At 37.5% G+C, this 24,925-nt stretch overlaps 1 protein-coding gene across 9 annotated transcripts in view; it reads left to right on the forward strand.

The window, feature by feature from the left end:
• The window catches only part of DMD (dystrophin), a 2,362,639-nt gene that overhangs the window by 1,516,887 nt on the left and 820,827 nt on the right, over positions 1-24,925 (forward strand). For all 9 annotated transcript variants that reach the window (XM_070783459.1, XM_070783466.1, XM_070783462.1 and 6 more), the window contains one exon: positions 1,312-1,461. In XM_070783459.1, coding sequence (XP_070639560.1) covers positions 1,312-1,461 — 150 coding nt within the window. The remainder of the gene's footprint in view (positions 1-1,311; positions 1,462-24,925) is intronic.

A 24,925-nucleotide genomic window follows, 5' to 3' on the forward strand; every position in this document is an offset into this window, starting at 1 on the left:
ATAAATATGCATTGATTTCCTTTTTTTTCCTTAGTCTAGATCAACACCATCCTATAGCACCATCCAATATCATTTAACAACATGATAGATATGTTGAATATTAGCAATTTTAGTAGCCACTAGCTGCACTTGCCTTTTGAGTACTTGAAAGGTAGCTGATGTGACTGAAGAATTAAGTTTTTAATTTTATTGACAGTTAATTTAAATTTAAATAGCCTCATGTGGCTAATAGAAGATACAAATAAATAGAAGACAGTTAATAAAACTATGATAGCTTTGTAGATCATAAAAAGGGCACTTTTAATGTGATGTTAAATGAATAAGAAAAATTCAGGAATGTGCAGGTATCAAAATTAAGTGTTCTTGAATGAAAACACCCAAGTTTGGATCACCAGTCTTTTGCTTTCTACTTCTGCTTATCTACTTGGATCTGATATTTAACCACTCTGTCTCAGTTTCCTTCTATGTAAGATGAAGATAGTAAGATCTACTTCATGACATTATTATATAAAGTTAACATTTTTATATAAGGCATGATATAAAGATAATGTTGGAGAAGGCAATGGCACCCCACTCCAGTACTCTTGCCTGGAAAATCCCATGGATGGAGGAGCCTAGAAGGCTGCAGTCCATGGTGTCGCTGAGGGTTGGACACGACTCAGCAACTTCACTTTGACTTTTCACTTTCATGCATTGGAGAAGGACATGGCAACCCACTCCAGTGTTCTTGCCTGGAGAATCCAGGGGACAGGGAAACCTGGTGGGCTGCCATCTATGGGGTCGCACAGAGTCAGACACGACTGAAGTGACTTAGCAATAGCAATAGCAATAAAGATAATGTATGTGAAGAGGTTAGTTAGCACAATGCCTGGTACCAGGTATGTTCTTAGTTATCTTCTAATATGATAATGAATTTCTTACTGTGCTAAGTTATAATATGGAGACCTAATACCTGAGAGGATGCTTATATTTGCCCAGATTATTCTATTTCTGAGAGGTGTGTTTTTAGACTTTTGACACTGTTTAGGGTATTGTTTTAGAGCTCATCATACTACGTAACATTTTTCTCTTGAGAAAAAAAAAAAATCTCTGAGGGAGACAAGATCTGATCCTTCGTAGGATGGGCTGATTTACTTAGGCGTAGGTGTCTTAGTGCACCAGCTCTGCGCTCTGTAGAAAATTTGGTATTTAAGGAACTGGTGGGCCTCTGGTCTTTCTTTGTTTTGATAGATTAATCAATAGAGGCAAAGACAAGGTAGTTGGCATTGTGCTGTAATTCATTTTAAATGTTGTTGCATTTGTCTGTTTCAGTTACTGGCCGAAGAGTTGCCCCTGCGTCAGGGAATTCTAAAACAATTAAATGAAACAGGAGGAACAGTGCTTGTAAGTGCTCCCATAAGCCCAGAAGAGCAAGATAAACTTGAAAATAAGCTCAAGCAGACAAATCTTCAGTGGATAAAGGTTAGACATTAACCATCTGTCCTGTCACATGTGTTAAATGCTGCAAGCATTTCTTTTGTTTAATGGTGCTTAATTGGTAAGGCTGGGGAAGAAGGCTGGTTTTATGGATTGTTCTTTTGTTTTTATTTTAATTGACCATTCGATTTGGGTGTATGTATGATTTGTTGTGAATGGAAGGAATGTTGATGGTGAATGATGGTACAGTAATGACCAAATGCCAAGTTATATACCACTATTACTTTACATGAATTATTCTAAAGAAATAGACTGGAAAAAAGATGAAGTGATTCACTCAGTGTTCAGGTGTAGGTTGACAATATTTAAGCAAGATGGATGTTGTCCAGCTCAATGAGTATCATAAATCAAACTTACTTATCCTTACCAATAAGGTCGCCTGCAATGCAGGAGACCAAGGTTCGATTCCTGGGTCCGGAAGGTCCTCTGGAGAAGGAAATGGCAACCCACTACAGTATTCTTGCCTGAAGAATCCCATGGACAGAGTAGCCTAGCAGGCTACAATCCATGGGGTTGCAAGAGTCGGACACGACTTATCAACTGAACCACCACCACCAATACTATAGACTTAATCAAGGATCAATGCATGCTAAATTTCTCTAAAATATGTGTTATTTATTTACTGTTTATTTGTTTACTTAGTTGTGAGTCTTCATCTTTCTTGGATACTTATTAAATCTAATATTTTATTTTTTAAATATAATATTTTAAATTGTTTGTCAAATTAATGCATACTCATTTTTAAAACCAAGTGATGCGTATGAATTTTAAAAAAAGCAACATCAGTTGGTCCATCAAAAGGCTATTTATCAAAAGGTTGTCCTCTCCGTACTGTATTCCTATGACAACCTCGTCATAAATCAAGTGAACATATATATATATATATGAATCTGTTCTGGATTCTCTTGATTATCAATGTCCTTCAACTAGTACTGCAGTGGCTTTGTAACAATCATCTTCCTTTTTTTTCAGTTCAGTAGTTTAATTTTTTAATGAAGATTTTGTGTTTTTAGAGCATTTTTAGGTTCACAGCAAAACTGAGAGGAAGTTACAGTGATTCCTCAAAGACTCCTCCCCCCAAATTCACACTTTCCCTCGTTATCAACATCTCCCACCAGAGGGGTTCAGTTCAGTTCAGTTCAGTTCAGTCGCTCAGTTGTGTCTGACTCTTTGTGAGCCCATGGACTGCAGAACGCCAGGCTTCCCTGTCCATCACCAACTCCTGGAGCTTGCTCAAACTCATGTCCATTGAGTCAGTGATGCCATCCAACTATTTCATCCTCTGTCATCCCCTTCTCCTCCTGCCTTCAATCTTTCCCAACATCAGGGTCTTTTCCAATGAGTCAGTTCTTCACATCAGGTGGCCAAAGTATTGGAGTTTCAGCTTCAGCATCAGTCCTTCCATTGAATATTCAGGACTGATCTCCTTTAGGATGGACTGGTTTAATCTCCTTGCTGTCCAAGGGACTCTCAAGAGTCTTCTCCAACACTCCAACACAGTTCAAAAGCATCAATTCAAAGTACCAGAGGGGTACATTTAACAATCACCTTTCAACAGCTTGAGATACAATTTATATACTGTGTAATTCACCCATTTTAAAGTGTACAGTTCAATGGTTTTGGTATATTTACTTTTTCAATTGTACATATATATAACATAAGATTTGTCATTTTAACAATTTTAAGTATACAATTTATGGTCATTTATTATTTATTTCCACAATGTGAAACCATTACCATTATCTGTTTCTAAAACATATGCATTACCCCAGAGAAATTCTGTAACCATTAAGCAATAACTCCCCATCACCCTACCCCTGAACCCATCTCCCTAAAAGTAACCTCTAATCTACTTTCTGTCTGTATGATTTTGCCTGTTCTAGAGATTTCATACAAGTGGACTCACAATGTATCTGTCCCTTTGTGTTGAGATTATTTTACCTGGCATAAGGTGTTAAAGTTTCACCCATGTTGTAGTGGGTATCACTGAACAATCTTTTATTTTGTATGTGTGTATGTGTATATACACATACAATATATATATGTGAATATACACATTTGTTGTTGTTTAGTCATAAGTTGTGTCTGACTCTTTTGCAACCCCATGGTTGGTAGCCTACCAGGCTTCTCTATCCATGGGATTTTCTAGGCAAGAATACTGGAGTGGGTGGTCTGGGTTCTCCAGGGGATTTTCCTGACCCAGGGATTGAACTTGCATCTCTTACATTGGCAGAGGGATTCTTTACTGCTGTTACATCTGGGAAATCCCTCCATTCTGAAAGAATAGTCTGAGAAGGCAACAACAACATATATGTGTATATATATGCATGTATACATACAATGTATATATGTATATATACCTATGTATATAAGTATACATGCATGTGTATGTATGTGTGTGTATATATATATACACACACACACATGTATATAATACACACACACAGACACAAACCCACATACTTGTTTTACAAAAAAAATTGGGTATAAAAATTCAAACCTTATTCTTCTTAGTCCAGATTGTTTTTTGCTGTTTTTGGTTCACCAAATAAATTTTAGAACCAACTTGCCAATTTTTACTAAAGCCTTCCAGAATATCGATTTGAATTGTGTTGAGCTTATAGACCAGTTAACATTTTTACAATATTGAGTCATCTAATCTGTGAAAATGTTACATCCCTTCATTTATTGAGGACTCCTTTAATGCATTTTTAGAAATACTTTGGTAGTTTTCAATCCAGAGGACCTACACATGTTTTATTAGATTTAATCCCAAATATTTGATGTTTTGGTCCTTTTATAAATGGGATTCATTTCAAGTTTTATTTTCTTTTTGTTGTTGACATATAAAAATAGATTTTTTTTACATTAAACACACATCCAGTGTCCTTACCAGATTCACAAACTAATATCAATGTTTTGTAAAACATTTTGGATTTTTTTAATGTGCACAATCATGTCATCAAATAGAGGTAGTTTCTCTCTTTTCAGTCCTTAGGATTTTAATTGTTTTTGCATAAACTTGGGCCTCTAAAACAATGTTTAAGGGAAGGGGTGATAATGGGAGGCCTTGAGTCATTTCCTGTTTCAGGTGGTCTGCTTTCAGTAATTAATCATTAAATATTATGTTCCTTATAGGACTTTTTATAATCCTCTGAATCAGGTTAAAGAATTTTTTCCTTATGCTTTTTTCTCAAGTTTTTATTATGAATAGGTAACCTATTCATAACTTTCTCTGCATTTATTAAAAAGATCCTATGTTTTTTTTTTTTCCTCTAAATGTGACAAACAACAGTCATTGTTTTTGGATTGTGAAACTACTCTAGGATTCCAGAAATAAATCCTATTGGTCATGATGTCTTCTACTTTTTTATAGATTGCTGGATTCAGTTTTCTAATATGCTGTTTATGATTTTTATATCTTTGTTCATGGCATAAAATGTTCTGTAATTTATTTTAGAATCCTTCTCGAGTGTTGATAGCAATGTTAGACTAGACTTAATAATAAAGTTCAGAGGTTCTCTCTTTCTTTGTTCTGGAATGATATAAAGACTGGTGAAAATTGGTGAATATTGGGATCATTTCTTCCTGAGATATTTGGAAGAATTCAGTTGTAAAGCCATTGGTGCATGGGGTGTTTTGTTTTGTTTTGTTGTTATTGTTGAGGTTTTTTGGTGAGAAAAGTTTTGATAATGGATCCATTTCTTTAATAGATACAAGAATGGCTAGATTTTTTTTTCTTGATGTGTCAGCTTTTATAAGTTGTGTCTTTCAAGAAATTTGTCCACTCCCATGCTATTTTCCCTTTTGGGGCTGTAAACATTTTTAATACTGCTAGCAATCCTCTGTATATTTATATTTAAGAAGGAGAAAATAGACTACAAGCTCTAAGTACATGAATGGATCTTGTTAACTGGGATATTTTACTTTAGGTGCTAAGGTAGAGAGCTGAGTCTCTTGTTGAAAGAGACCTTCAAAGTCTATAATACAGTGGGCTTTATTCTGAGCTATTCGTACCAATGCTAAAATTCTTTCCAGACACGAAGTTCAATTTCTTTAGGTATGAACCACACTCACTGTTTTGATTTGTTTATTTCTGCCTGTAGTTCAGTGTTAAAATAAGGCCATTCATTGTGTGGTAGTTTTGATATTGACACAAATTTTCATCTACAGGCTTTCATAAATGCTCTTATTCTCAGACATCATGACATCTTTAATCCAAACACTATCCAGGTTTTGCCAAGTTCAGATCCCCTGTACTGAAGGCTTCTTCTCCCTTACTTTTTGTATCCCCATATGTACTGTCTCCATATATGCTTTTGACCTTCCAAGTATGTTTTGAAACCTCTCATCCACTTTTGACCACATTTCTACTACTTTATTGAGCACATTTAATACCTGTTAACTTTGTTCTATGCAAAATATAAAGCAAATTGTAATCCTTCAAACCGGGAGCAAATCCATACCAAGAAAATACCATGAAGTATAATTTTCATGTACTATGAAATGGATTCCTTCAAAACTAGCATAATTGCCTGTAAAGAATTGCTTGCCATTCATCAATACTCGACCAAATTGAGAGCCATGAAAAAGTTACACTGAGAAACATTTCTTTACATAGATGATTTGAAAAGAAAAAAAGAGACTGAGTTTTTAATTGTCAGAATATTCATTATATTTTTTAATTGATGATGCTGAAGTTCTTGAAGCAGATCATTTACATGACTGAAAAAATATTTATGAACTTAAATGAGTACCAATTATATGACATTAAATTCAAAATGTGTGTTTTGATCTCTATAATTCAAGCAATTAGATTTTTGGGGGGGGGAATCTTTTATTTTTACATATTGACACTTTCAGTTGTGTAAATAATCATAATTTAACATTTTAAGTTAATTTTGTCCTACTGTAAAATGTAAAGTTTCTTCCTTTAATGATTTCAGAATAGCCACATATACCTATAGACACTTGCATGTTGAGGGAAAGTATTTTCCAAGTAATTAAATGCTGTAGACACACAACACTTTTACAAATAAAATCATTCCTCATAAGAAGAGAACAAGGAGGGAAGATGCCCCCAAACATTCCTTGATATTACAAAATGGAACACAAAAATTATAATTGTAGGAAATGTGAGAGAACTGTCAAAAACTTATAATAGTAGCTTTGTGAATAGTGAAGCATATGTCAAGATTTTATCTTTTCTGCAACAGAATAGAATGTCAATTTTTTTATGATAGAAAATTAAAACTAAAACTATGAACACCATCTTGTGTAGACTTATTTTCTATATCACTCATAACATCTGTGTCTTTATCCCAATATTATAATTTTTATACTATGTCTTTGCCATTAAAGTTCATAGAATTTGGAATCTTATTCACTAGTCATATTAAAAAGCATTTGTCTCTTCTCAACCCTAATGCCACCCTATCCCTGTTGAATTAAATTTAAGAATGGAAAATGAATGATTAAAGCCAATTTATGTCATTACACAAGTCAACAGTTAAAAAAAAATAAGGTGGTCAAGATGATCAAGAGATGGTCTTGATCATCATTAAACTTTAAATTCTCAGTCATTAGAAGAGAGAGGAAATGATGGTGACTCCCCTGCCTGTATTCTCTAGCAAGCTCCTCCATTTAAAACTAGAGTGTTAGAATTGTAACTAGTAGGTCATGGTTGCTGGAATATAGACATGCAGTTCCTTAACATATAGTATTTCTAAAAACATCCTGCTAATATAATACCTGATGTCAGGTGCATTTTTCCACAGCTGACTCTATCACATTGTACCTTGTGTATTTAGCCAACTTACCAATTATTTTGACACTTTTATGTTTTATTACCGAATACAGAAAACAGTGATGGGAGATAATATAGCTGTGCCTTTAAGAGAGTGGTGGACTCTCTAACGGGTTTGTTGCAAAACTGTTTTAACTTGCTGTGGCCGAACCAGCACTGTGTATAACACAGGTGGAAAATGTTGCTTTGAGGTGAAATATAGGTCTTGGTTTAAACTGTGGTTTCCTCCAGATAAGGACCATGAAGTGATATCCTCATTTTTGTCTGATGTGTATTTTGAGTTTTACAATCTAACAATAATATCCATAAGATCTACAGGATGGCAATGTAATTAAAGCTAACGTCTGTGGGATTTTTTTTCTTTCTTTCTCTGAGTGTCCCACTCTCTAATCTTCATACACATGTCTGATTCTGTGTTGATTTCAATATACTCATCATATTTATTTGTATGTTCTCTGAACTTGTGTGTGTGTGTGTGTGTGTGTGTGTGTGTGTGTAGGTAGGGAATGTTCTCTCCCTTCTAACCTCTCCCCACCACTATTACTCTCTTTTTTTCTCTGTAATGTATGTCTTTGCCTAGGTGGCTCTAGTGGTAAAGATCCCACCTGCCAATGCAGGAGACAAAAGAGATGTGGGTTCGATCCCTGCATCAGGAAGATCCCCTGGAGAAGGGAACGGCAACCCATTCCAATATTCTTCTCTGGAGAATCCCATAGACAAAGGAGTCTGGTGGGCTACAGATCACAGGGTTGCAAAGAGTTGGACATGACTGCAGTAGCTCATGTGAATTGATAACTATCTATGTCTACCATGAATCTACTTTTCTAAATGCATATGTGTCAGGGTTTTTTGTGCCTGAGTAGCATATGTGACACATTCTCTCCTACTCTCTTTTAATCCTTCTTTTATCTTCTCCTGCCCTTGACACTTTGTGTTCCCTTTTCTTTACTGCTCTTTTAGCAGTTACATGTAGGTATTTTTTCAACTACCCATTTCAGTTCAGTTCAGTCGCTCAGTCGTGTCCGAGTCTTTGCAACCCCATGGACTGCAGCACCCTTGGCTTCCCTGTCCATCACCAACTCCCAGAGCTTACTCACACTCATGTCCATGGAGTCAGTGATGCCATCCAACCATCTCATTCTCTGTCATCCCCTTCTCCTCCTGCCTTCAATCTTTCCCAGCATCAGGGTCTTTTCCAATGACTCATTTCTTCACATCAGGTGGCCAAAGTATTGGAGCTTCAGCATCAGTCCTTCCAATGAATATTCAGGACTGATTTCCTTTAGGATTGACTGGTTTGATCTCCTTGCCATCCAAGGGACTCAAGAGTCTTCTCCAACACCACAGTTCAGAAGCATTAGTTCTTTGGCACTCAGCTTTCTTTATGGTCCAATCTCACATCCATATATGACTACTGGAAAAACCGTAGCTTTGACTAGATGGACCTCTGTTGGCAAAGTAATGTCTCTGCTTTTGAATATGCTATCTAGGTTGGTCATAACTTTCCTTCCAAGGAGTAAGCGTCTTTTAATTTCATGGCTGCAGTCACCACCTGCAGTGAATTTGGAGCCCAAGAAAATAAAGTCTGTCACTGTTTTCATTGTTTCCCCATCTATTTGCCATGAAGTGATGGGACCGGATGCCATGATATTCATCTTTTGAATGTTGAGTTTTAAGCCAGGTTTTTCACTCACCTCTTTCACTTTCATGAAGAGGTTCTTTAGTTTCTCTTTGCTTTCTGTCATTAGGGTGGTGTTATCTGCGTATCTGAGGTTACTGATATTTCTCCCGGCAATCTTGATTCCAACTTGTGCTTCATCCATTCCAGCATTTCATGTGATGTACTCTGCATATAAGTTAAATAAACAGGGTGACAATATACAGCCTTGACACACTCCTTTCCCAATTTGGAACCAGTCTGTTGTTCCATGTCCGGTTCTCTTGCTTCTTGACCTGCATACAGACTACCCATTACTTAAAACCAAAATATTTTTTATCAGTCTTAATTTTGAATCACCTTATAAGCTTCTTGTACTTGATTGAAAAAGTAGAAAGATGGAACATTTCTTTTGTAGGCTCATAGCATTATTCAGATGGAAGGAGCTTAATGAAACCAAATTACTCTCACATCTTCTAGATTAGAACACTAAATCCTAGAAAGATTATATGACTTATTTGAGAACACATTATTTAAATATAAAAATTATTTACAAATTATTGCAAAATATAGTTTTGATTCAGTGTTTTCCCATGTCATTCCATTGTTCATTTGAAGGAAAACTTCAGGTTTCTTTTCATTTAAAGAAATCATATGAATGATTTTGCTTTGCTTTTTGCCCTTTTTGGAAAACTGAATGCCGTGTTTTCAACTTATATTCCAGAACCTTCTTTACTATGAACCACTTGTAATTATCTAATACAAGAAACCATGTTTATTTCAGAATTAGTTATATGTCTACTATTTTTGATGTTAAATAACTTTATAGGTAGTATATATTATACATTCCTATTAGTCATAATAAATTTCATTGTATTAAATATATTTAAAATTTTGCCTCATAGTTTGCCATTTATTTTTAAATAGTAAGTTACTATTCTAGTTTGTTCATGCCTGGGAAATCCCATGGACAGAGGAGCCTGGCAGTCTACAGTTTATGGTGTCACAAAGAGTCAGACATGGCTTAGTGGCAAAACAACAATAATAAGAAATTTTACTAGAAAGTGAATTTCAGTTAAGTGCCTTTTAACAAAAAAACTATGACATTACTTTTAAAAAGTAAGATTTAAAAATTAATTTATGTAGCAAAGCTTCTATATAGGAGTAAGTTTTGTAATATTGATAATAGTCAAGAATCATTTTCAAAATAAATCACAAAATAAATATTATGAAAGTAAAAATACAGATGGTGAAATTCATAGGCCAAATGATCTATATTGTACAAATAACTGTATCCAGATTTCCAGAAATCTGGTTCATTTTGTATTAATCCCTAATTATGTTACTTCTTAGTATCCATTCGTGTAGTAAACATTTTACATTTGTTCATTTGTGTCAGGTGAACAAATATTTGGTCATTTTCCAAATATGATTGCCATGCGATGCCAGTAGTTATTTGCCATTACTACAAATGTGAGTAAAAACGAGAAAATTAAATCAAGCTAAAGCTTGGCTTTTCCATCCCTTGCTCAAAAACAGACATTTGCTCTGATTGATTATTTTCCTAGCAAAGGCCATGATTAATAGATTGTGCTAGTAGTGAGCATTCAATCCTGCCCTTAATGTGAATTACTTTTTTTAACAAAAGAAAAGAATCTTTAAAAGCAATTTTTTTTTAAAAAGTGTTGTTTATCTATTTACTACTAACATATACAGCCTGATAATTCTTGGAAGTTCATCATCTTGAAAGTTTCTTTTATATAGTTAATAATTTATTCATTCATTTCAATAGTTCATTCAACAGACATCTAATGAGTGACCAGTATGTGCCACATGCTCTCCTAAGCATATCATAATCAATTCCCACTCTTGCATTATTTAAAAGACATTCAGAATTACATAGAGCTAGGCAACCCACTCCAGTGTTCTTGCCTGGAGAATCCCAGGGACGGGGGAGCCTGGTGGGCTGCCGTCTATGGGGTCGCACAGAGTCGAACCCGACTGAAGCGACTTAGCAGCAGCAGCAGCAGCAGGCATTATAACTTTTCATACCTCTAATTTGTAGTTAATAAATAGTTTGAAGCTGAGAGTTGACTGACAGAGTAGTAAAGTTTATAAAACAAGCATCCTTGACTTTGCTTCATATAATTTCACAGTGAGATAGGGGTCTTTACTAGGTTGTGTGTCATGATTCATGGCTGTGCCTGTTATCCCATCATTATTTTCAACAGCTTCCTCTTTCACTCTCAATAGTGAGCTCCCACTTTGGAAGACTGAAAAAAATATAAGGTTACCCCAGAGGCCTACTTTTAAGAGCCTGGGAGTGGCATCAGGCTCTTAAAAGTAGGCCTGACCCAGCAGTCAGTAAGTATTATTATTATCATCACCACTAATGTTTTCTTGACACCTCAGTAAGTTAAGACATTTGGCCTGTCCTTGTCGGACACGACTGAGCGACTTCACTTTCACTTTTCACTTTCATGCATTGGAGAAGAAAATGGCAACCCACTCCAGTATTCTTGCCTGGAGAATCCCAGGGACAGAGGAGCCTGGTGGGCTGCCATCTATGGGGTCGCACAGAGTCGGACATGACTGACGCGACTTAGCAGCAGCAGCAGAAACCTGACTGCTGTTACTATTACCCACCAGAGTTCTTGGCCTCCTCATCAATAGAAATTGATCAGAGGCCAGAAAGTTCTTGGCCTCCTCATCAATAGAAATTGATCAGAGGCCAGACAAGAAATTCAGGGGGTCAAATACAAATAACAGTTTCCTTTGCTTGCTCACTCCCCAAGGAGGGGCGAGCTTGTTCTTTACATTGGTGAGGGTAGGAATCGGGTGAAAGAGGTGGCTTAGGTGGTTTGCCCACCCCTTTGTGGTGTTGTGTACAGGGGGACAGGCACAGTACCCTGCTTTTGTTCAGGCTCTTCAGAAGTGGCAGTTGGGTCTTCTGATCTCTCTGTATCTCTTGTCTAGAATTTGCCCTAACTGTGCATGCATGCAGTTATTTTTAGTCTCATGTTTCTTTGTATTTTGTTGCTTGAGGAGAGATAGGTCCAGGTGCAAGCATTGCAGCACTGCAGCAAAGGGTCCTAGTTTCCTGCCTGTCCCATTACTACTGAATTAATCAGAATTTAACAGCAGTAAGTTTATAATAATGTGTGATTTTTAACTTTCTAAACGACTTCAGGCAGTGCCAAGAATATAGATCAGACATTTCACAAACAAAAAGTAAACTGGAGTTGTGAAAAAGCAGTTTATTGTGGTGGTTAATAGTGAGGTTTATGGATTATAGCTTTCACCCTTCAGTTATAATATCCGCAAAATTCAGGTAATCATATAACATACTTTTCAGGTTTGGGTAAAAATTCAATGAGGCATGGAAAACGCATAACACAGCATTGGGTGCATTGTAATTGGTCAAAAATGTTAACTTTGAACATTAGGTATAATTTTAGAACAGAAAAACACAAAGACCAAGCACAAAATTCTGAGTCACCATTTTTTTTTAAGTGTGATAAGAGCAACTTAACAGGAGATCTACACTCTTCACACATTTTTAAGAGTACAATACAGTACTGTTAACTATAGGCACTATACTTTATAACATGTCTCCAGAAACTTTTCATCCATTGAACAATTTACGTTTCGCTTTCACCCTTGCCCCATAACCATCATTCTATGCTTCTTTGTTTCTGTGAGTTTGGCTATTTTAGATACCTCATTGAAACGGAACCATGCAGTATTTGTCCTTCTGTGACTGTTTTGTTGTTGCTGTTGTTGTTGTTGTTTTGGCTAATCATAATATCCTCTAGGAAGATCCACATACTTACATTTGGTGGGGGACTGAATAATACTCACCATCTTAAAAAAAAAAAAAAAAAAAAAAAAACAGCTATAAATATGGTCCTTAGGGAAAAAGCTGAAATAAACATGTGCCGCCCATTTTATTTATTAAAATAAACAAAATCCACAAGCTGGACCAGAGGAGAGACAGAGGCTCTAAGACTAAGACCCCTAATGAAGAACACAGAGAATTTATATCCTGTATTCTCCATTTCCAGTGATCTCATTATTCCCATTATCTAGGACTGACTAGCATTTCAGATAAAAAGTGCTGGAAAATGATTTGTTTTTCCTTCTCACATTGGCTGTGAAGTAAGTCTAAGTAGTCCACCATGGTTTTGAAACATCAACATTTTCATGCTGGAAGTATAAGCAGAATTCCAGATGACATAACCCTGAGCACCTTTGCAATATACTCAACTGACTTGAACTTAGAAATCCAGACAGGGTGTGATTGAGCCTACACACTGCTTCCCTGCCCCCTTCCCCTACCTCCATTCATCATGTTGGTTTCCTCTGTTTTGATGGAATGAGTGATGAGAAAGCATTTGTAGAAAGTTTCATTGGTGCTAGATAATGTTCAGTTAGGAAACTTCAGCCTAATACTAGATAATTTGTTCACTTCAGTGCTGTGTTCTTTTTAAAAATATGAAAAGTGAAAGTGTTAGTCGCTCAGTTGTGTCCATCTCTTTGTGACCCCGTGGACTGTAGCCCACCAGACTCCTCTGTCCATGGAATTCTCCAGGCAAGAATACTGGATTGGGTAGCCATTCCCTTCTCCAGGGGATCTTTCTGCCCCAGGGATCAAACCCTCTCCTGCATTGCAGCTGGATTCTTTACAGTCTGAGCCACCACGGAAGCTCTTTTAAACATATGGACAAACAAAAATCCAACGTGCATTGTAAAGCACTGATACTTGTGCATCACGTCATTTCCATATTAAAATTTTACTTTTCCACTATATACATACTGAGAATGTGCACGGAGTATGTAAATTTGTCATTTAAATATGCTGTGGACCAGATTTTATTAAAGGTAAACTACTTTCAGATGAAAAACAGATGTGACTATTCTTGGCAAACTTTCTTCCCTGTTCTAAATGAATTTAACATGAAGAGAAGTATAATGATGATTTAAAAAAAAAAAGGAAAAAAAAAGTATAACTCTGACCTTCAGTATGACATTTTTTAAAGTAAGTCCTTTATTAGCACAAAGATGTTTGCCTTATAGCAAAGAATATTAGAAAGGAAACGAAATGATATGATAAAAAAGAGATTTTGCTAATATAAAAAGTTGCTCCTCTTGTATCTACAATGCCTTTGCTTCAGAATGACTAGATTATATAGTGCCAACTCTTACACTAGAGGGATTGCCTTTCTTTCTAATAACTTAACAACCTTGAAATGTCATTAAATGGAGGTTTTCATATACTAACTCCTTAATCTGAGGTTGAATAACAAATGAAAATTAAAGATGTATTGAAGAGCACAAGATTCTAAATTCTAACCCAGTTTCATTTATTGCATCATGTGCAAAAGCCAATAAATAATGCAAAAATAAAATAACAGTGCTATTTTATAAAAGGTCAGTAATAGCAGAAATGAACTTTTGTCACATCTCTATGCTTATACTGTAAGTTGTGTGAGTTTATTTATGTACCTAAAAGAATTTAATACTAAATCCTAACTACTTTGTACATCTTAGCTGACCCCTAGTACTTCAAGCCTTAGAAAAGAGACACTGTATGTTGGACTGGTTGATGTATCCCATTTTTGTTGTAGACCACCTGCCAGGGCTTATAACAGATCTGTAATGGGTTTCATACCTTTTATTGTGTAGAAAATGGATTGATAGATTAGGCCTGAAGCCAGTGAACCGTGGAACCCCAGGTTTGCAGGCAAGAGTTTATCACCCTTTGATGTTATTTCTGTCTCATGTCAGCTGAGAAGGATGAGCTAGATTATCTGAGAGTAAACTGGATGCCAAAATCAGCCTTCCCCTCATTTATCCACCTTATCGTTCATGGCGAGGCCACTGTATTGGTTATGAAGGGACTGGTAAGGGCATGGTGGACATATTTTGTTCTGCTGCCTTTTAATTTATTTACTGATATGAGAATTAATTACAAGACATCAGCGAGACTATTTCCTTGTTTGTTGCTAGAGAAAATCAATCTGTTTTGCTTTAGAGGTAAAAGTATTTGAACTGAATGGTGCAGTTCTAATTTGCAAACGTTTTCAGTTATCACTGGAAAAAGTATACACCATCTTTGGCACAGTTAGCCAAGAGTGGATGGAAAAAGATGGCCCAGGAAATGGGCCAGAAACCAAAGTCATTGCAAGGATACTTCAAGAAAATTCTGTTTGATAGTTGCAATCAGTAGGCAATCTGTGACTGATAAGTATACCTTAAAGGCAGTCTAAAAATAAATTTCTTGGAAAGGTGAAAACTTCTGCCTGGTCTTGATATGAGCGACATCAACAGTTTTGAATGGGGCAATAAACTTGGGCCCACTTAGACAGTTATAAAAGAATGAAAATCTGTTTTTCAATCACAGTCTCAATGATCATTGTGAATATTGCTTTTGTTGCTATTACAATTGTTACAAATCCTAGACTAGAACAGTTACCTCCTCGAAGCTGCCTTATTGTTTCGTTTACATCAACAATGTGCATCTTTCCACTGGAATCGCCGATGATGCTGGTGAAGGATGAGAGAAAAATTAGTGTTCAGGTGCTACATAGGTACTCATGCATTGGTGACCAATACAGGATAGCCCAGGAAACAGGAACATTAATAGGAAAGATGCTCAGTGGTTAAGATTTTATAGGGCTTGAGAGTGGATGAAAACAATGTTTAAGCACTAAAATAAGGAAGTGGTTGACATTAACCTCTTCAATTTATCCTTAGACTGGAATGCAACATGATTAAATACTCACTTCTACTTTGAATGAAGAATCAATTTTCTTAAGACACTGCTTTCCAATTTCTCACATAGGCCTTACGTAGGTACTTCTGAATGTGACCTCACATGTTGTAATGGTTTATGTAATGACTGGTCCTGCCTCATCTTCCTACCCTCCTCCAACCTCAACTCACTATTGCAAAGATCACTAAACTTGGCGCTAATAGCTGAGTCCCAAAGAAGATTCATCACTCACTAGCTCAGAAGTATGGGCTATTTACATAAAATTTTCACTTCCATGTCCTCATGTTTACAAAGGTAGTGCCTTATGAGGCTTATTTGCTCATCAACAGTTCAGTGAGGAACTAAAGACACAATATGTATTTTAATACTCTTCTATATTTTAAATTATGGTTACTGTTATAAGATGGGTATTATAAAATTCTAAGGAAGAAAGAGTCTCTGTGTCATCACGCAGAGCAGCATTTTCCATCATTAACACATACATGAACTACTTAGGGATTTTGTTAAAACAAGATTTCTGATTCAGTGGGTGTTGTGTAGGATCTGAGACACGACATTCCCATCAGGCTTCCAGGTGATGCCAGTGCTCTAGACCTGGGTCTCCACTTTACACACTAAGGATATGAAAGATGGCTGTCAGGAATCTGTGTGGGATTTGACTGTCAGTCCCATTCATTGGCAGATTCAGGCAGTGTATTTTCAGATAGTGGTGAGGCTTTTTCTAAAACTGTTTCTCTCTTGGTTTGTGTGAAGCACATCCATCCAAACCCAGAGGATAAACATTCAGCTTTGACAGAACCCATGACCACTTGCAACCTGTTTATACTTTTGAGACATAAGCCTTTGTGGATTTATAACCCACATATGCCCGCCTCATGTACCTTGTACTCTCAGATCCATTCCAGGTCCTCCTCCTCCTATGGTGTATATTGCAAGAAGTTGACCTTGGCCCGCATTATCCCCCAGCTTATTCCTTGATCACCAGCTTCTGGGTAGATATAACCCATTGGAGGCTTTGGCAGCAGACTGGAAAGCAGAGGGAGGAAAAAAGTCAAAGTATTTTTTCCCCTCCTTCATTGCCTCAGGCAATGGCTGATGAAGAGTATGTAGCTGCTATTAAATCTTCTAATAATGTTCTTCTAAAAACCCTTCTCCACCGGTTACCTCCATTAGTTTGCTATGAATTTTTGTACAGGTGTCTTTGCAAAGCATTGAATCTGCCTTCAGTTACACTTTCAAATTCACACTTCTTTTAAGATTTGGAACTCTGGCAATATTATTGAGGAACTCTTAACCAAGTTTCACTCCCATTTCAGGCCTTCCCTTAGAGGTCAGTTACCCAGTGCTACAAAAGTATTAGGTAACAAACCCTGTACAATATTGGGTTGGCCAAAATTGTGTTTGTGTTTTTCTGTACAGGGTTATGGAAAAACCTGAAAGAACTTTTGACCAACCCAATAATTGACTTAAAAATGATAATCATTTTTAATTGCACTCAGTCTGTGGATCAGCTAGGCTGATAAAGCAGAAGCTTGGATGATCTCAGAAGATCTCACTCGCACTTTTTCCATCAGCTGATAGGTTACTGAGAGCTGGCTTATCTAGGATTCACCACCACTCCATTTGGTCTCTCCTACCTAGCTAGCCTGAACTGTTTCTCATGCAGAAAAAAGGATTCTAATAGATAAAGCAGAAGTGTACACGTCCTCTTGAGGCCCAGGCTCGGAACTGGCTTGCTGTCATTTCTAATACACTCTTAAACGGGACACAAAACCAGTCCAGATTCAAGAATTAGGGAAAAGGTGCACCTCTTGATGGTAAGAACTTTAAAAGTCATGTTGCAAAGAGATGTGCATATACAAAGGTCATCAATGCACTTGGTTGACCATTACCTTTAATCTGTCAGGTTTCTTACTCATAAGTAAGATATTCCATTAAGATACATTCCTATGTACTTAATCAACCGATGTGCTTAGTCGTTCAGTTATGTCTGACTCTTTGTGACTCCATGGACTGTAGCCCACAAGGCACCTCTGTCCATGGGGATTCTCCAGGCAAGAATGCTGGAGTGGGTTTCTATGCCCACCTCCAGGGGATCTTCCCAGCTGCAGGGATTGAGCCCAGGTCTCCTGCATTGTGGGAAGATTCTTTACCATCTAAGCCACGAGGGAAGCCCTAATCAACCAATACTAACTCTCATATAATGTTAGCTCAGGATCAATAGTTTCAAAAGCTAGTAGTCTTGAGACTCACAAAAATTTGCAAATATACTTTATGTGAAATCCTAGGAGAGTAGCAGCATTTGTTTATTGGTATATTCGGTATTTATTGTCTCCAGTATTGAAAATATCTTGCTAGAAGAGGAGGATGAGTTATGAATGAAACAGACACCTGAGTTTATGAATCGAACATTTTATGAGAGGAGACAACATTAAACTACTTACATAATGATAAATGCAGTTGTTATCATTGTCTTGTTAGATTTGTTAGCTTGTAGACTGAGCTACAGTAATCAAGAGACTCCAGATTTCAATAACTTAAGCAGTATAGACATTTGTATCTTTTGCACATAAATCCCAGCCTAGCTACATAGTCTCTGCTTTAAAAATTATTCAAGGAACCAAGGGAACCAAAATAACTATGCTATCCTCAATATATTGCTACATTTCAGAATCTCCACAAGGATCACCCAAATATCCATGTACTTCTTTCCGATGTCTATACTCACTGCCTCTCTGAGGCAGACCATCCATAGTCCCACTCACTTAACTAAAGCCAGATCAAAGTCCATTAGCTTGGGGATGTATCATATCTTCATCACATTCATATGTGGCTCCTCATGGTCTAGGGACCTATAAAGTAAATGTCATGCTATCTGTTCCCACCACAACCAAATCTGAATGGTGGAGCAAGAAAAAGCCCAAAGATATAAGTATTGGAGCACTTCTGTAAAACTTACATTGTGAAGTCAGTGCTTTCCCATCCCCCTTCCTCTTACCCCTCACTGCAGACTAGGAGATTTCAGGTGGAAGCTAGGAAGAATGGTTTAATAGAACTCCTTTGAAGGAAGAAGTGGAAAGAATCATTGCTTTCTGAATCACCCAGCTGTCTAAGTGCATGTGTGTGCATGCTCAATTGTGTCTTACTCTTTGCAACCCCATGGACTGTAACCCACCAGGCCTCTGTCCATGGGATTTCCCAGGCAAGAATACTAGAGTGGGTTGCCATTTCCTCCTCTAGGAGATCTTCCCACCCCAGGGATCAAACCCACATCTCCTACATTGGCAGGCAGACTGTTTACCACTTGATCTACCTGGGAAGCCTGTCTAAGTAATAATTGCTTAGTTCAAGCTGTGGTGAGAATGTGAGCATGTAACAGAGTATGGGGCCTGAGACAGTACAGAGGAAGAAGGAATGGTTTTGGATAATAGAAATATATAGTAGATTTGATTTGGAAAAAAAATTAAAATTTTGTTGGGTTCCCTTGTTTTGGATAGTTGTTTTGTTTAGTCACTAGGGTTAAGGGCAGCCTTTCCCTGGATGCACAAGAAGTTTATATTTCCTTTCTCTAATTCTATCTCTGACCAGGATGCTGGCCTTGTCATTGACTTCTTCCCTGGGACCAGAGTTGTTATATTAATCCTGGAGGAGACAGAGAAGCCACTATCTCCACTAACAATTTACATAATGATTTGCCTACAATTTGGTGCTAATTAAAATGTGAAAAGAGTGCTGATATTGTTTGGAAGTGTAATAAGGTCACTCCTTGTTCCTGAGAGCAAAGATAATGTCACCAAAAAGGATCTCGTGCATATTTACATAAGAGCAGAAACAGGAAAGACAGAAGGGATGATGTGAACCCAGGTGTCGTCACGTAGTCTGGCATAGGCAATGGAATTTTTAAAAATGGAATTCTGCTAGGCTTTGAAGCTTTGACTTACTTCTGTATAGTTCTACACATTGCTAGCTTGCTTCATTTAAATTTTGATCTCACTCTGTTCTGGTTATATAGGCTATACAAGAAACTACCCTACAAGTGGTTTAAAACAGCAAACTATTATTGTGTCTCATGATTCTGAGAGTTGACCACAACATTTTTCTGCTTCACATGGTGTCAATTAAGGTGCAGGGAAAGCTGGGAAATCCAAAATGGCCTCACATGAGCGGTAGTTGGTGCAGGCTGGGAGTTTGGCTGGAGCCGGGAGGCCAGGAGCCTCCATCTATTTCCAGTTTGCTTTCCCCACATGGCTCCTTGGGCTTTCTCACAGCTTGGTGTTTGAGTTCCATGAAGAAGAGTCCAAAAGAACACTAATGTTCAAGTCTTTTTCAAGCTTTATGTTTGTACCACACTTGTTAATATCCCATTGGCCAAAGCTATGATATACAGCTAAGTTCAGTCAAAATGAGAGTGAACAGCATAGAGATGAATTCTGGGAGGCATGACTCACTAGCACTGCCCAATAACAGTCTACTGCAGAGTCCTTACTAGTGTATGAACTCTCTGTGTCTTGGCTTCCTTATCTGAATATTGGGACAAAAATGACACTTCAAAAATGGATTCAATGAGAGATAAAATACATGCAAACTCAGAGACATGCCTCTACAGAGTGAAATACCAATAAATAATAGCCATTGTTGTATATATATACATTTTAGTATCATTCCTACAGAGTTAAATAAAAATTTTCCAGACAGTGACAAAACCATAAAACAGTAACAGATGATAAACTTGCACCTTAATCTGCCTTCCCTTCAAGCTCTTCAGATGTGTCAATAGTATGAATGATAGCTGTGTTATGAAACCACCAATACACTATTCTGCAATGCCTGGTTGATTCTGACAAGAGCCTCTACTACTCACAAAATTCCAGGCAAGCAAACCTTATGCCTACTGGGGGTGAGGGATGCTAAGGGTTCAGCAAAGGCAGAAGTTCCTCAGTAAATTTATCTTCTAGTCCATCCCCTCTATAATGCAACTCTGACTATATTCTGATGTTTTCTCCCACTAGTCATTTTCAGGCAGGCTGGCGTCCTGCTGAGACTGCCAAATATTCTTCCCTTTTGTCCTCTGTCCTTTGTTTGTCCTACCCTGCCTGAGCCACCTAGAGTGTGTCTACCTTCTTTTTTCTCTCTTACATCACAAATCTCCAAGTGTAACCACTCCTTCTACCCCTCTGAAGTCCGACAAGACACATCTTGTCTTCCTGTTTTCCTCCAACCCCCAGCAGTATTTCTCTCGCTATGTTCATTACTTCCTGCCTCCTGTGTATCAGGCATTCAGTTTGTATCATTCCTTTATTTCTTTATATATCCATACATTTGTACCTATTTCCATACCAGTCTACACTAGACTGTCAAGAAAGAAACTTAATTTAATCCTGTTTTGGAGTCTTTCTCTCCCTAAGAGAACTGAGGAATTCTAGCAGTGTTAGGAGTGATAGATAACACTTACTAATAGTTTACTGTGTGTTAAGCACAATTGTAAGTGCTTCACTTTGTCATAAGAAAAATAACCCAAGACTACCAAACAACAATCTAGAACAAAGCTGAATTTCTTGCTAACCTGGCATATACCAAAGGATCAATAAATAGTCACTATTAAATGATTGATTATTCATGTGGTGGTGAAGATTTTTATTGTTAGTAGAAAAATAAATTTTTCCAGCAAACCTGCATCCATATCTTTAGGAAAAGATAGAAATCCCATCCAAATTTATGAGCATTTGAGAGGACACCTCTGGCACTAAGCTCTCAGGCAAATGCCACCATCTGTGTGATTGCCTTTCATTTGCCAATGTGGGCACAGCAGGTACTGTTAGGTTAACCTTTTCTTTTGCCAGCATCCTCTCAAAATAGTAAACATTTAGGCTGTTACAAAGCTCTAATCCCAACTGCAAATTTAAAAATCTCTTTCTTTCAGAACATGATGATTGTCCTATTACTGGATTATGGGAATACAAAATATGGCTTATAGGTATTAGGAAAGTGATAGAGAAGTCTTATTTGCTAGCATTAACCAAGAGATTTTATGGTGTAAGAGTGAAATTATAAAATTAGTTAAAGTAGCATAAATTTTCACCCTCTGTGACATGTAATGGAGGATTAGTCCTAATACACCCATAAGTAACTGTTTCAACGGATGCATTGGTTAGTACTGCCAAAGCTGCAACTGACAGACAAAACTGCATCCAAGTGATTTAAATAATAAATGTCATCAGGGTTCTGGTTCCATTTTTTCACTGCTTTATGAATTCTTCCTTTCTGTGTCAACCTCTCAGCTTCATCTGGCTAACATTATGGTGGTAAAAGTTGCCTACAACAGTTTCAGACCCCAACTTTCATGCGTGCGTGCACACACACACACACACACAAACATACACAAACTTCTCTTCAGGGTTGTTCTTGCCCAAAGCATCCAAGAACCATCTCCTTGAAACTCATTGGCCCGAATTAGGTCACATGAAGCTGCAACACGATGAAAGTAGATAGGTAGGTAGACAATTCCCCAAAGGCAAAAAAAGGAAGGGAGATGGCTGGCTGGCTGGCTGGATGGTTGGTTGGATGGATGGATGGAAAAATAGGTAACCAAATAATATCCATAATATTTTGGGGACCTGATATTTTGACCAATTAATGGAACTGAGTAGTGATCACAACATGATATTTATGCTCTCCAAATATAGGCAGGTTGTAAAAGCAAAAATCGCTCAGTCGTGTCCAACTCTTTGCGACCCCATGGACTGTAGTCCATGGAATTCTCCAGGCCAGAATAGTGGAGTGGGTAGCCTTTCCCTTCTCCAAGGGATCTTCCCACCCCAGGGATCAAACCTAGATCTCCCACACTGCAGGCAGATTCTTTATCAGCTGAGCCACAAGCGAAGTCCAGGCATGTTGTAGACATCATTTAAAGAACAAATGTATTTTACAGTAGCTCCCCCTACCCCCTGCCACAGTATGTCCGCTCACTACTTATCATTCCCAAACATGCTGCCTGATTTCCCATTACCAGAACTTGCCTCTTCTTACTTGGGGGCTTTCTTTGTTGATTCTTGGAGCAGGGCAGAAAAGTAGAGAAGTAAGGTCCTTTAAGGTAGCAGTTGGTAGATAAATACCCCAGCCACCTTGTCCTTCAGATATGTTAAATACAAGGTTTACCTCCTACACTTTCTCCCAGAGCTCTCAAGTAATATTAAGCTTCACATACCCACAGTGTTAACTTGCTTGTTAACACTCCCTTTATTGGCAGTTTTCCTTATTTCACTTTTCCTCACTCCCCTAGTGTGTCCTGGAACCACATCCCCAAATTACTTGAGTACACAATCTTGCTATGGGGTGTTCTTCTGGGGAGACCCAAATTAAAACAAATGCCTTTTGTATGCAAGTCCTTAGGAGGTGACCATGGGCATAAATTGAATCAGAATTCTTTATCCATTGGTTTCCCCCTTTGTGTTACATTAGAATGAAAGATGTTACTCCTCCGCCTGACTTTTTCTGTTTCTGTATCTCTTGCCTTCTGAGTTCCCAAATAAAACATGGCCAAAACCAGGGAAGGAAATGGAATTCAGAGTAAATGCTCTATTTTAGAAAGTTTAAGTGTTAGATGGTGGTGGTTTAGTCACTAAGCCATATCCGACTCTTACGACCCCACGGACTGTAGCCCGCCAGGCTCCTCTGACCATGGGATTTTCCAGGCAAGAAAACTGGAGTGTATTGCCATTTCCTTCTCCAGGAGATCATCCCAACCCAGGGATTGAAGCCGGGTCTCCTGCACTGCAGGCAGATTCTTTACCAACTGAGCTACCAGGGAATACCCTAAGTATATGGGCCTGAAACGGAGATTATAAAGAGAAGTAGCTACTGCTAAGTCGCTTCAGTCGCGTCTGACTCTGTGCAACCCTAGAGACGGCAGCCCACCAGGCTCCCCCGTCCCTGGGATTCTCCAGGCAAGAACACCGGAGTGGGTTGCCATTTCCTTCTCCAATGAATTAAAGTGAAAAGTGAAAGTGAAGTCACTCAGTCGTGTCCGACTCTTAGCGACCCCATGGACTGCAGCCTACCAGGCTCTTCCATCCATGGGATTTTCCAGACAAGAGTACTGGAGTGGGGTGCCATTGCCTTCTCCAAAAGAGAAGTAGAAATGAGCATAAATAAGATGTGAGATTGGGGTTGGCAGAGGAGAGTTGCTTGATTTTTACTGAAGATAGTAGAGCTGCTTAGTGAAGGAATTCTGATTAATTGTGTGTATGAAGAATAGACAACTAACATTACTCACAGAGACCTCTAGAGAAGTTCCCTGTGATGTTTTACTAAATTTGAATAAGACTGTGTTTACTCAATATTATCATAATGTCAAAACAATGATAGAATGGATATAATCTTTAAAGACAATTTAAAATTAAATGTATCACATATTTCTACTCAGTTTTCAAGGACTGTGTCATTCCTGGCATTATAAAAGAATTCTACTCTTTTACTTTCAAAACCTTCCAGAGACAAAATTTCTCAGTATCTGTCTTAGATGGAAGTACATAATTTGATGGGGGAAAAAAGGAATCAGAAAAAAATAACTTTTTCAGAAAATTCATTCAGAACCATCTGTAAGACCTGATATGTGTCTTGAATGGTGTGTATTGAATGGAGTTTAGACTGTGAAAAACTATCAATTTAGTTTCAGAAAGTTAAGATCGTATGTATCATTTTTTAATTAATTTAGTGATATTTCATGCATTTCCAAACCTCAAACTCATTCCTTAAACAGAAAAGGCTTAGAACTATTATTTTTCACTTCTACATTGTACATTCTTCACCAATTTTCAGAATTTAATTCCAGCTTGTTTTCATTATTTCCATGTTATAAAAAGTACATAACCTCAATTTCCAAATTGCAATTTATTCTTGTTCCTCACTCTTACATCTCATCCTCTCAAAACCTGTTAATCTACTTCACTCTTTTTCCATCAGCTCTCTTGTTCCTTTTTCCCCTTCTCTCACCCCATAATTTCTGTACTCTTTTGTCTAAAATCTCTCTCCCTCTTTTGCTTGCAATTATGTTCTTTCTTGTTGAAGTGAACAAGGTTGGCTGACTTCATTCTCCACTTTCCTTCCATCCTTTCAGGGTTTATCTTTTATATGTGTTTAAATAAACAGTTCAAAATAAACTGCTTTTAATTTAACACGTAAAATTAAGAAGAGAGATGAGAATACCCCTAAA

This window comes from Bos indicus, chromosome X (assembly GCF_029378745.1).
Source record: "Bos indicus isolate NIAB-ARS_2022 breed Sahiwal x Tharparkar chromosome X, NIAB-ARS_B.indTharparkar_mat_pri_1.0, whole genome shotgun sequence".
Classification (NCBI taxonomy): Eukaryota; Metazoa; Chordata; class Mammalia; order Artiodactyla; family Bovidae; genus Bos; species Bos indicus.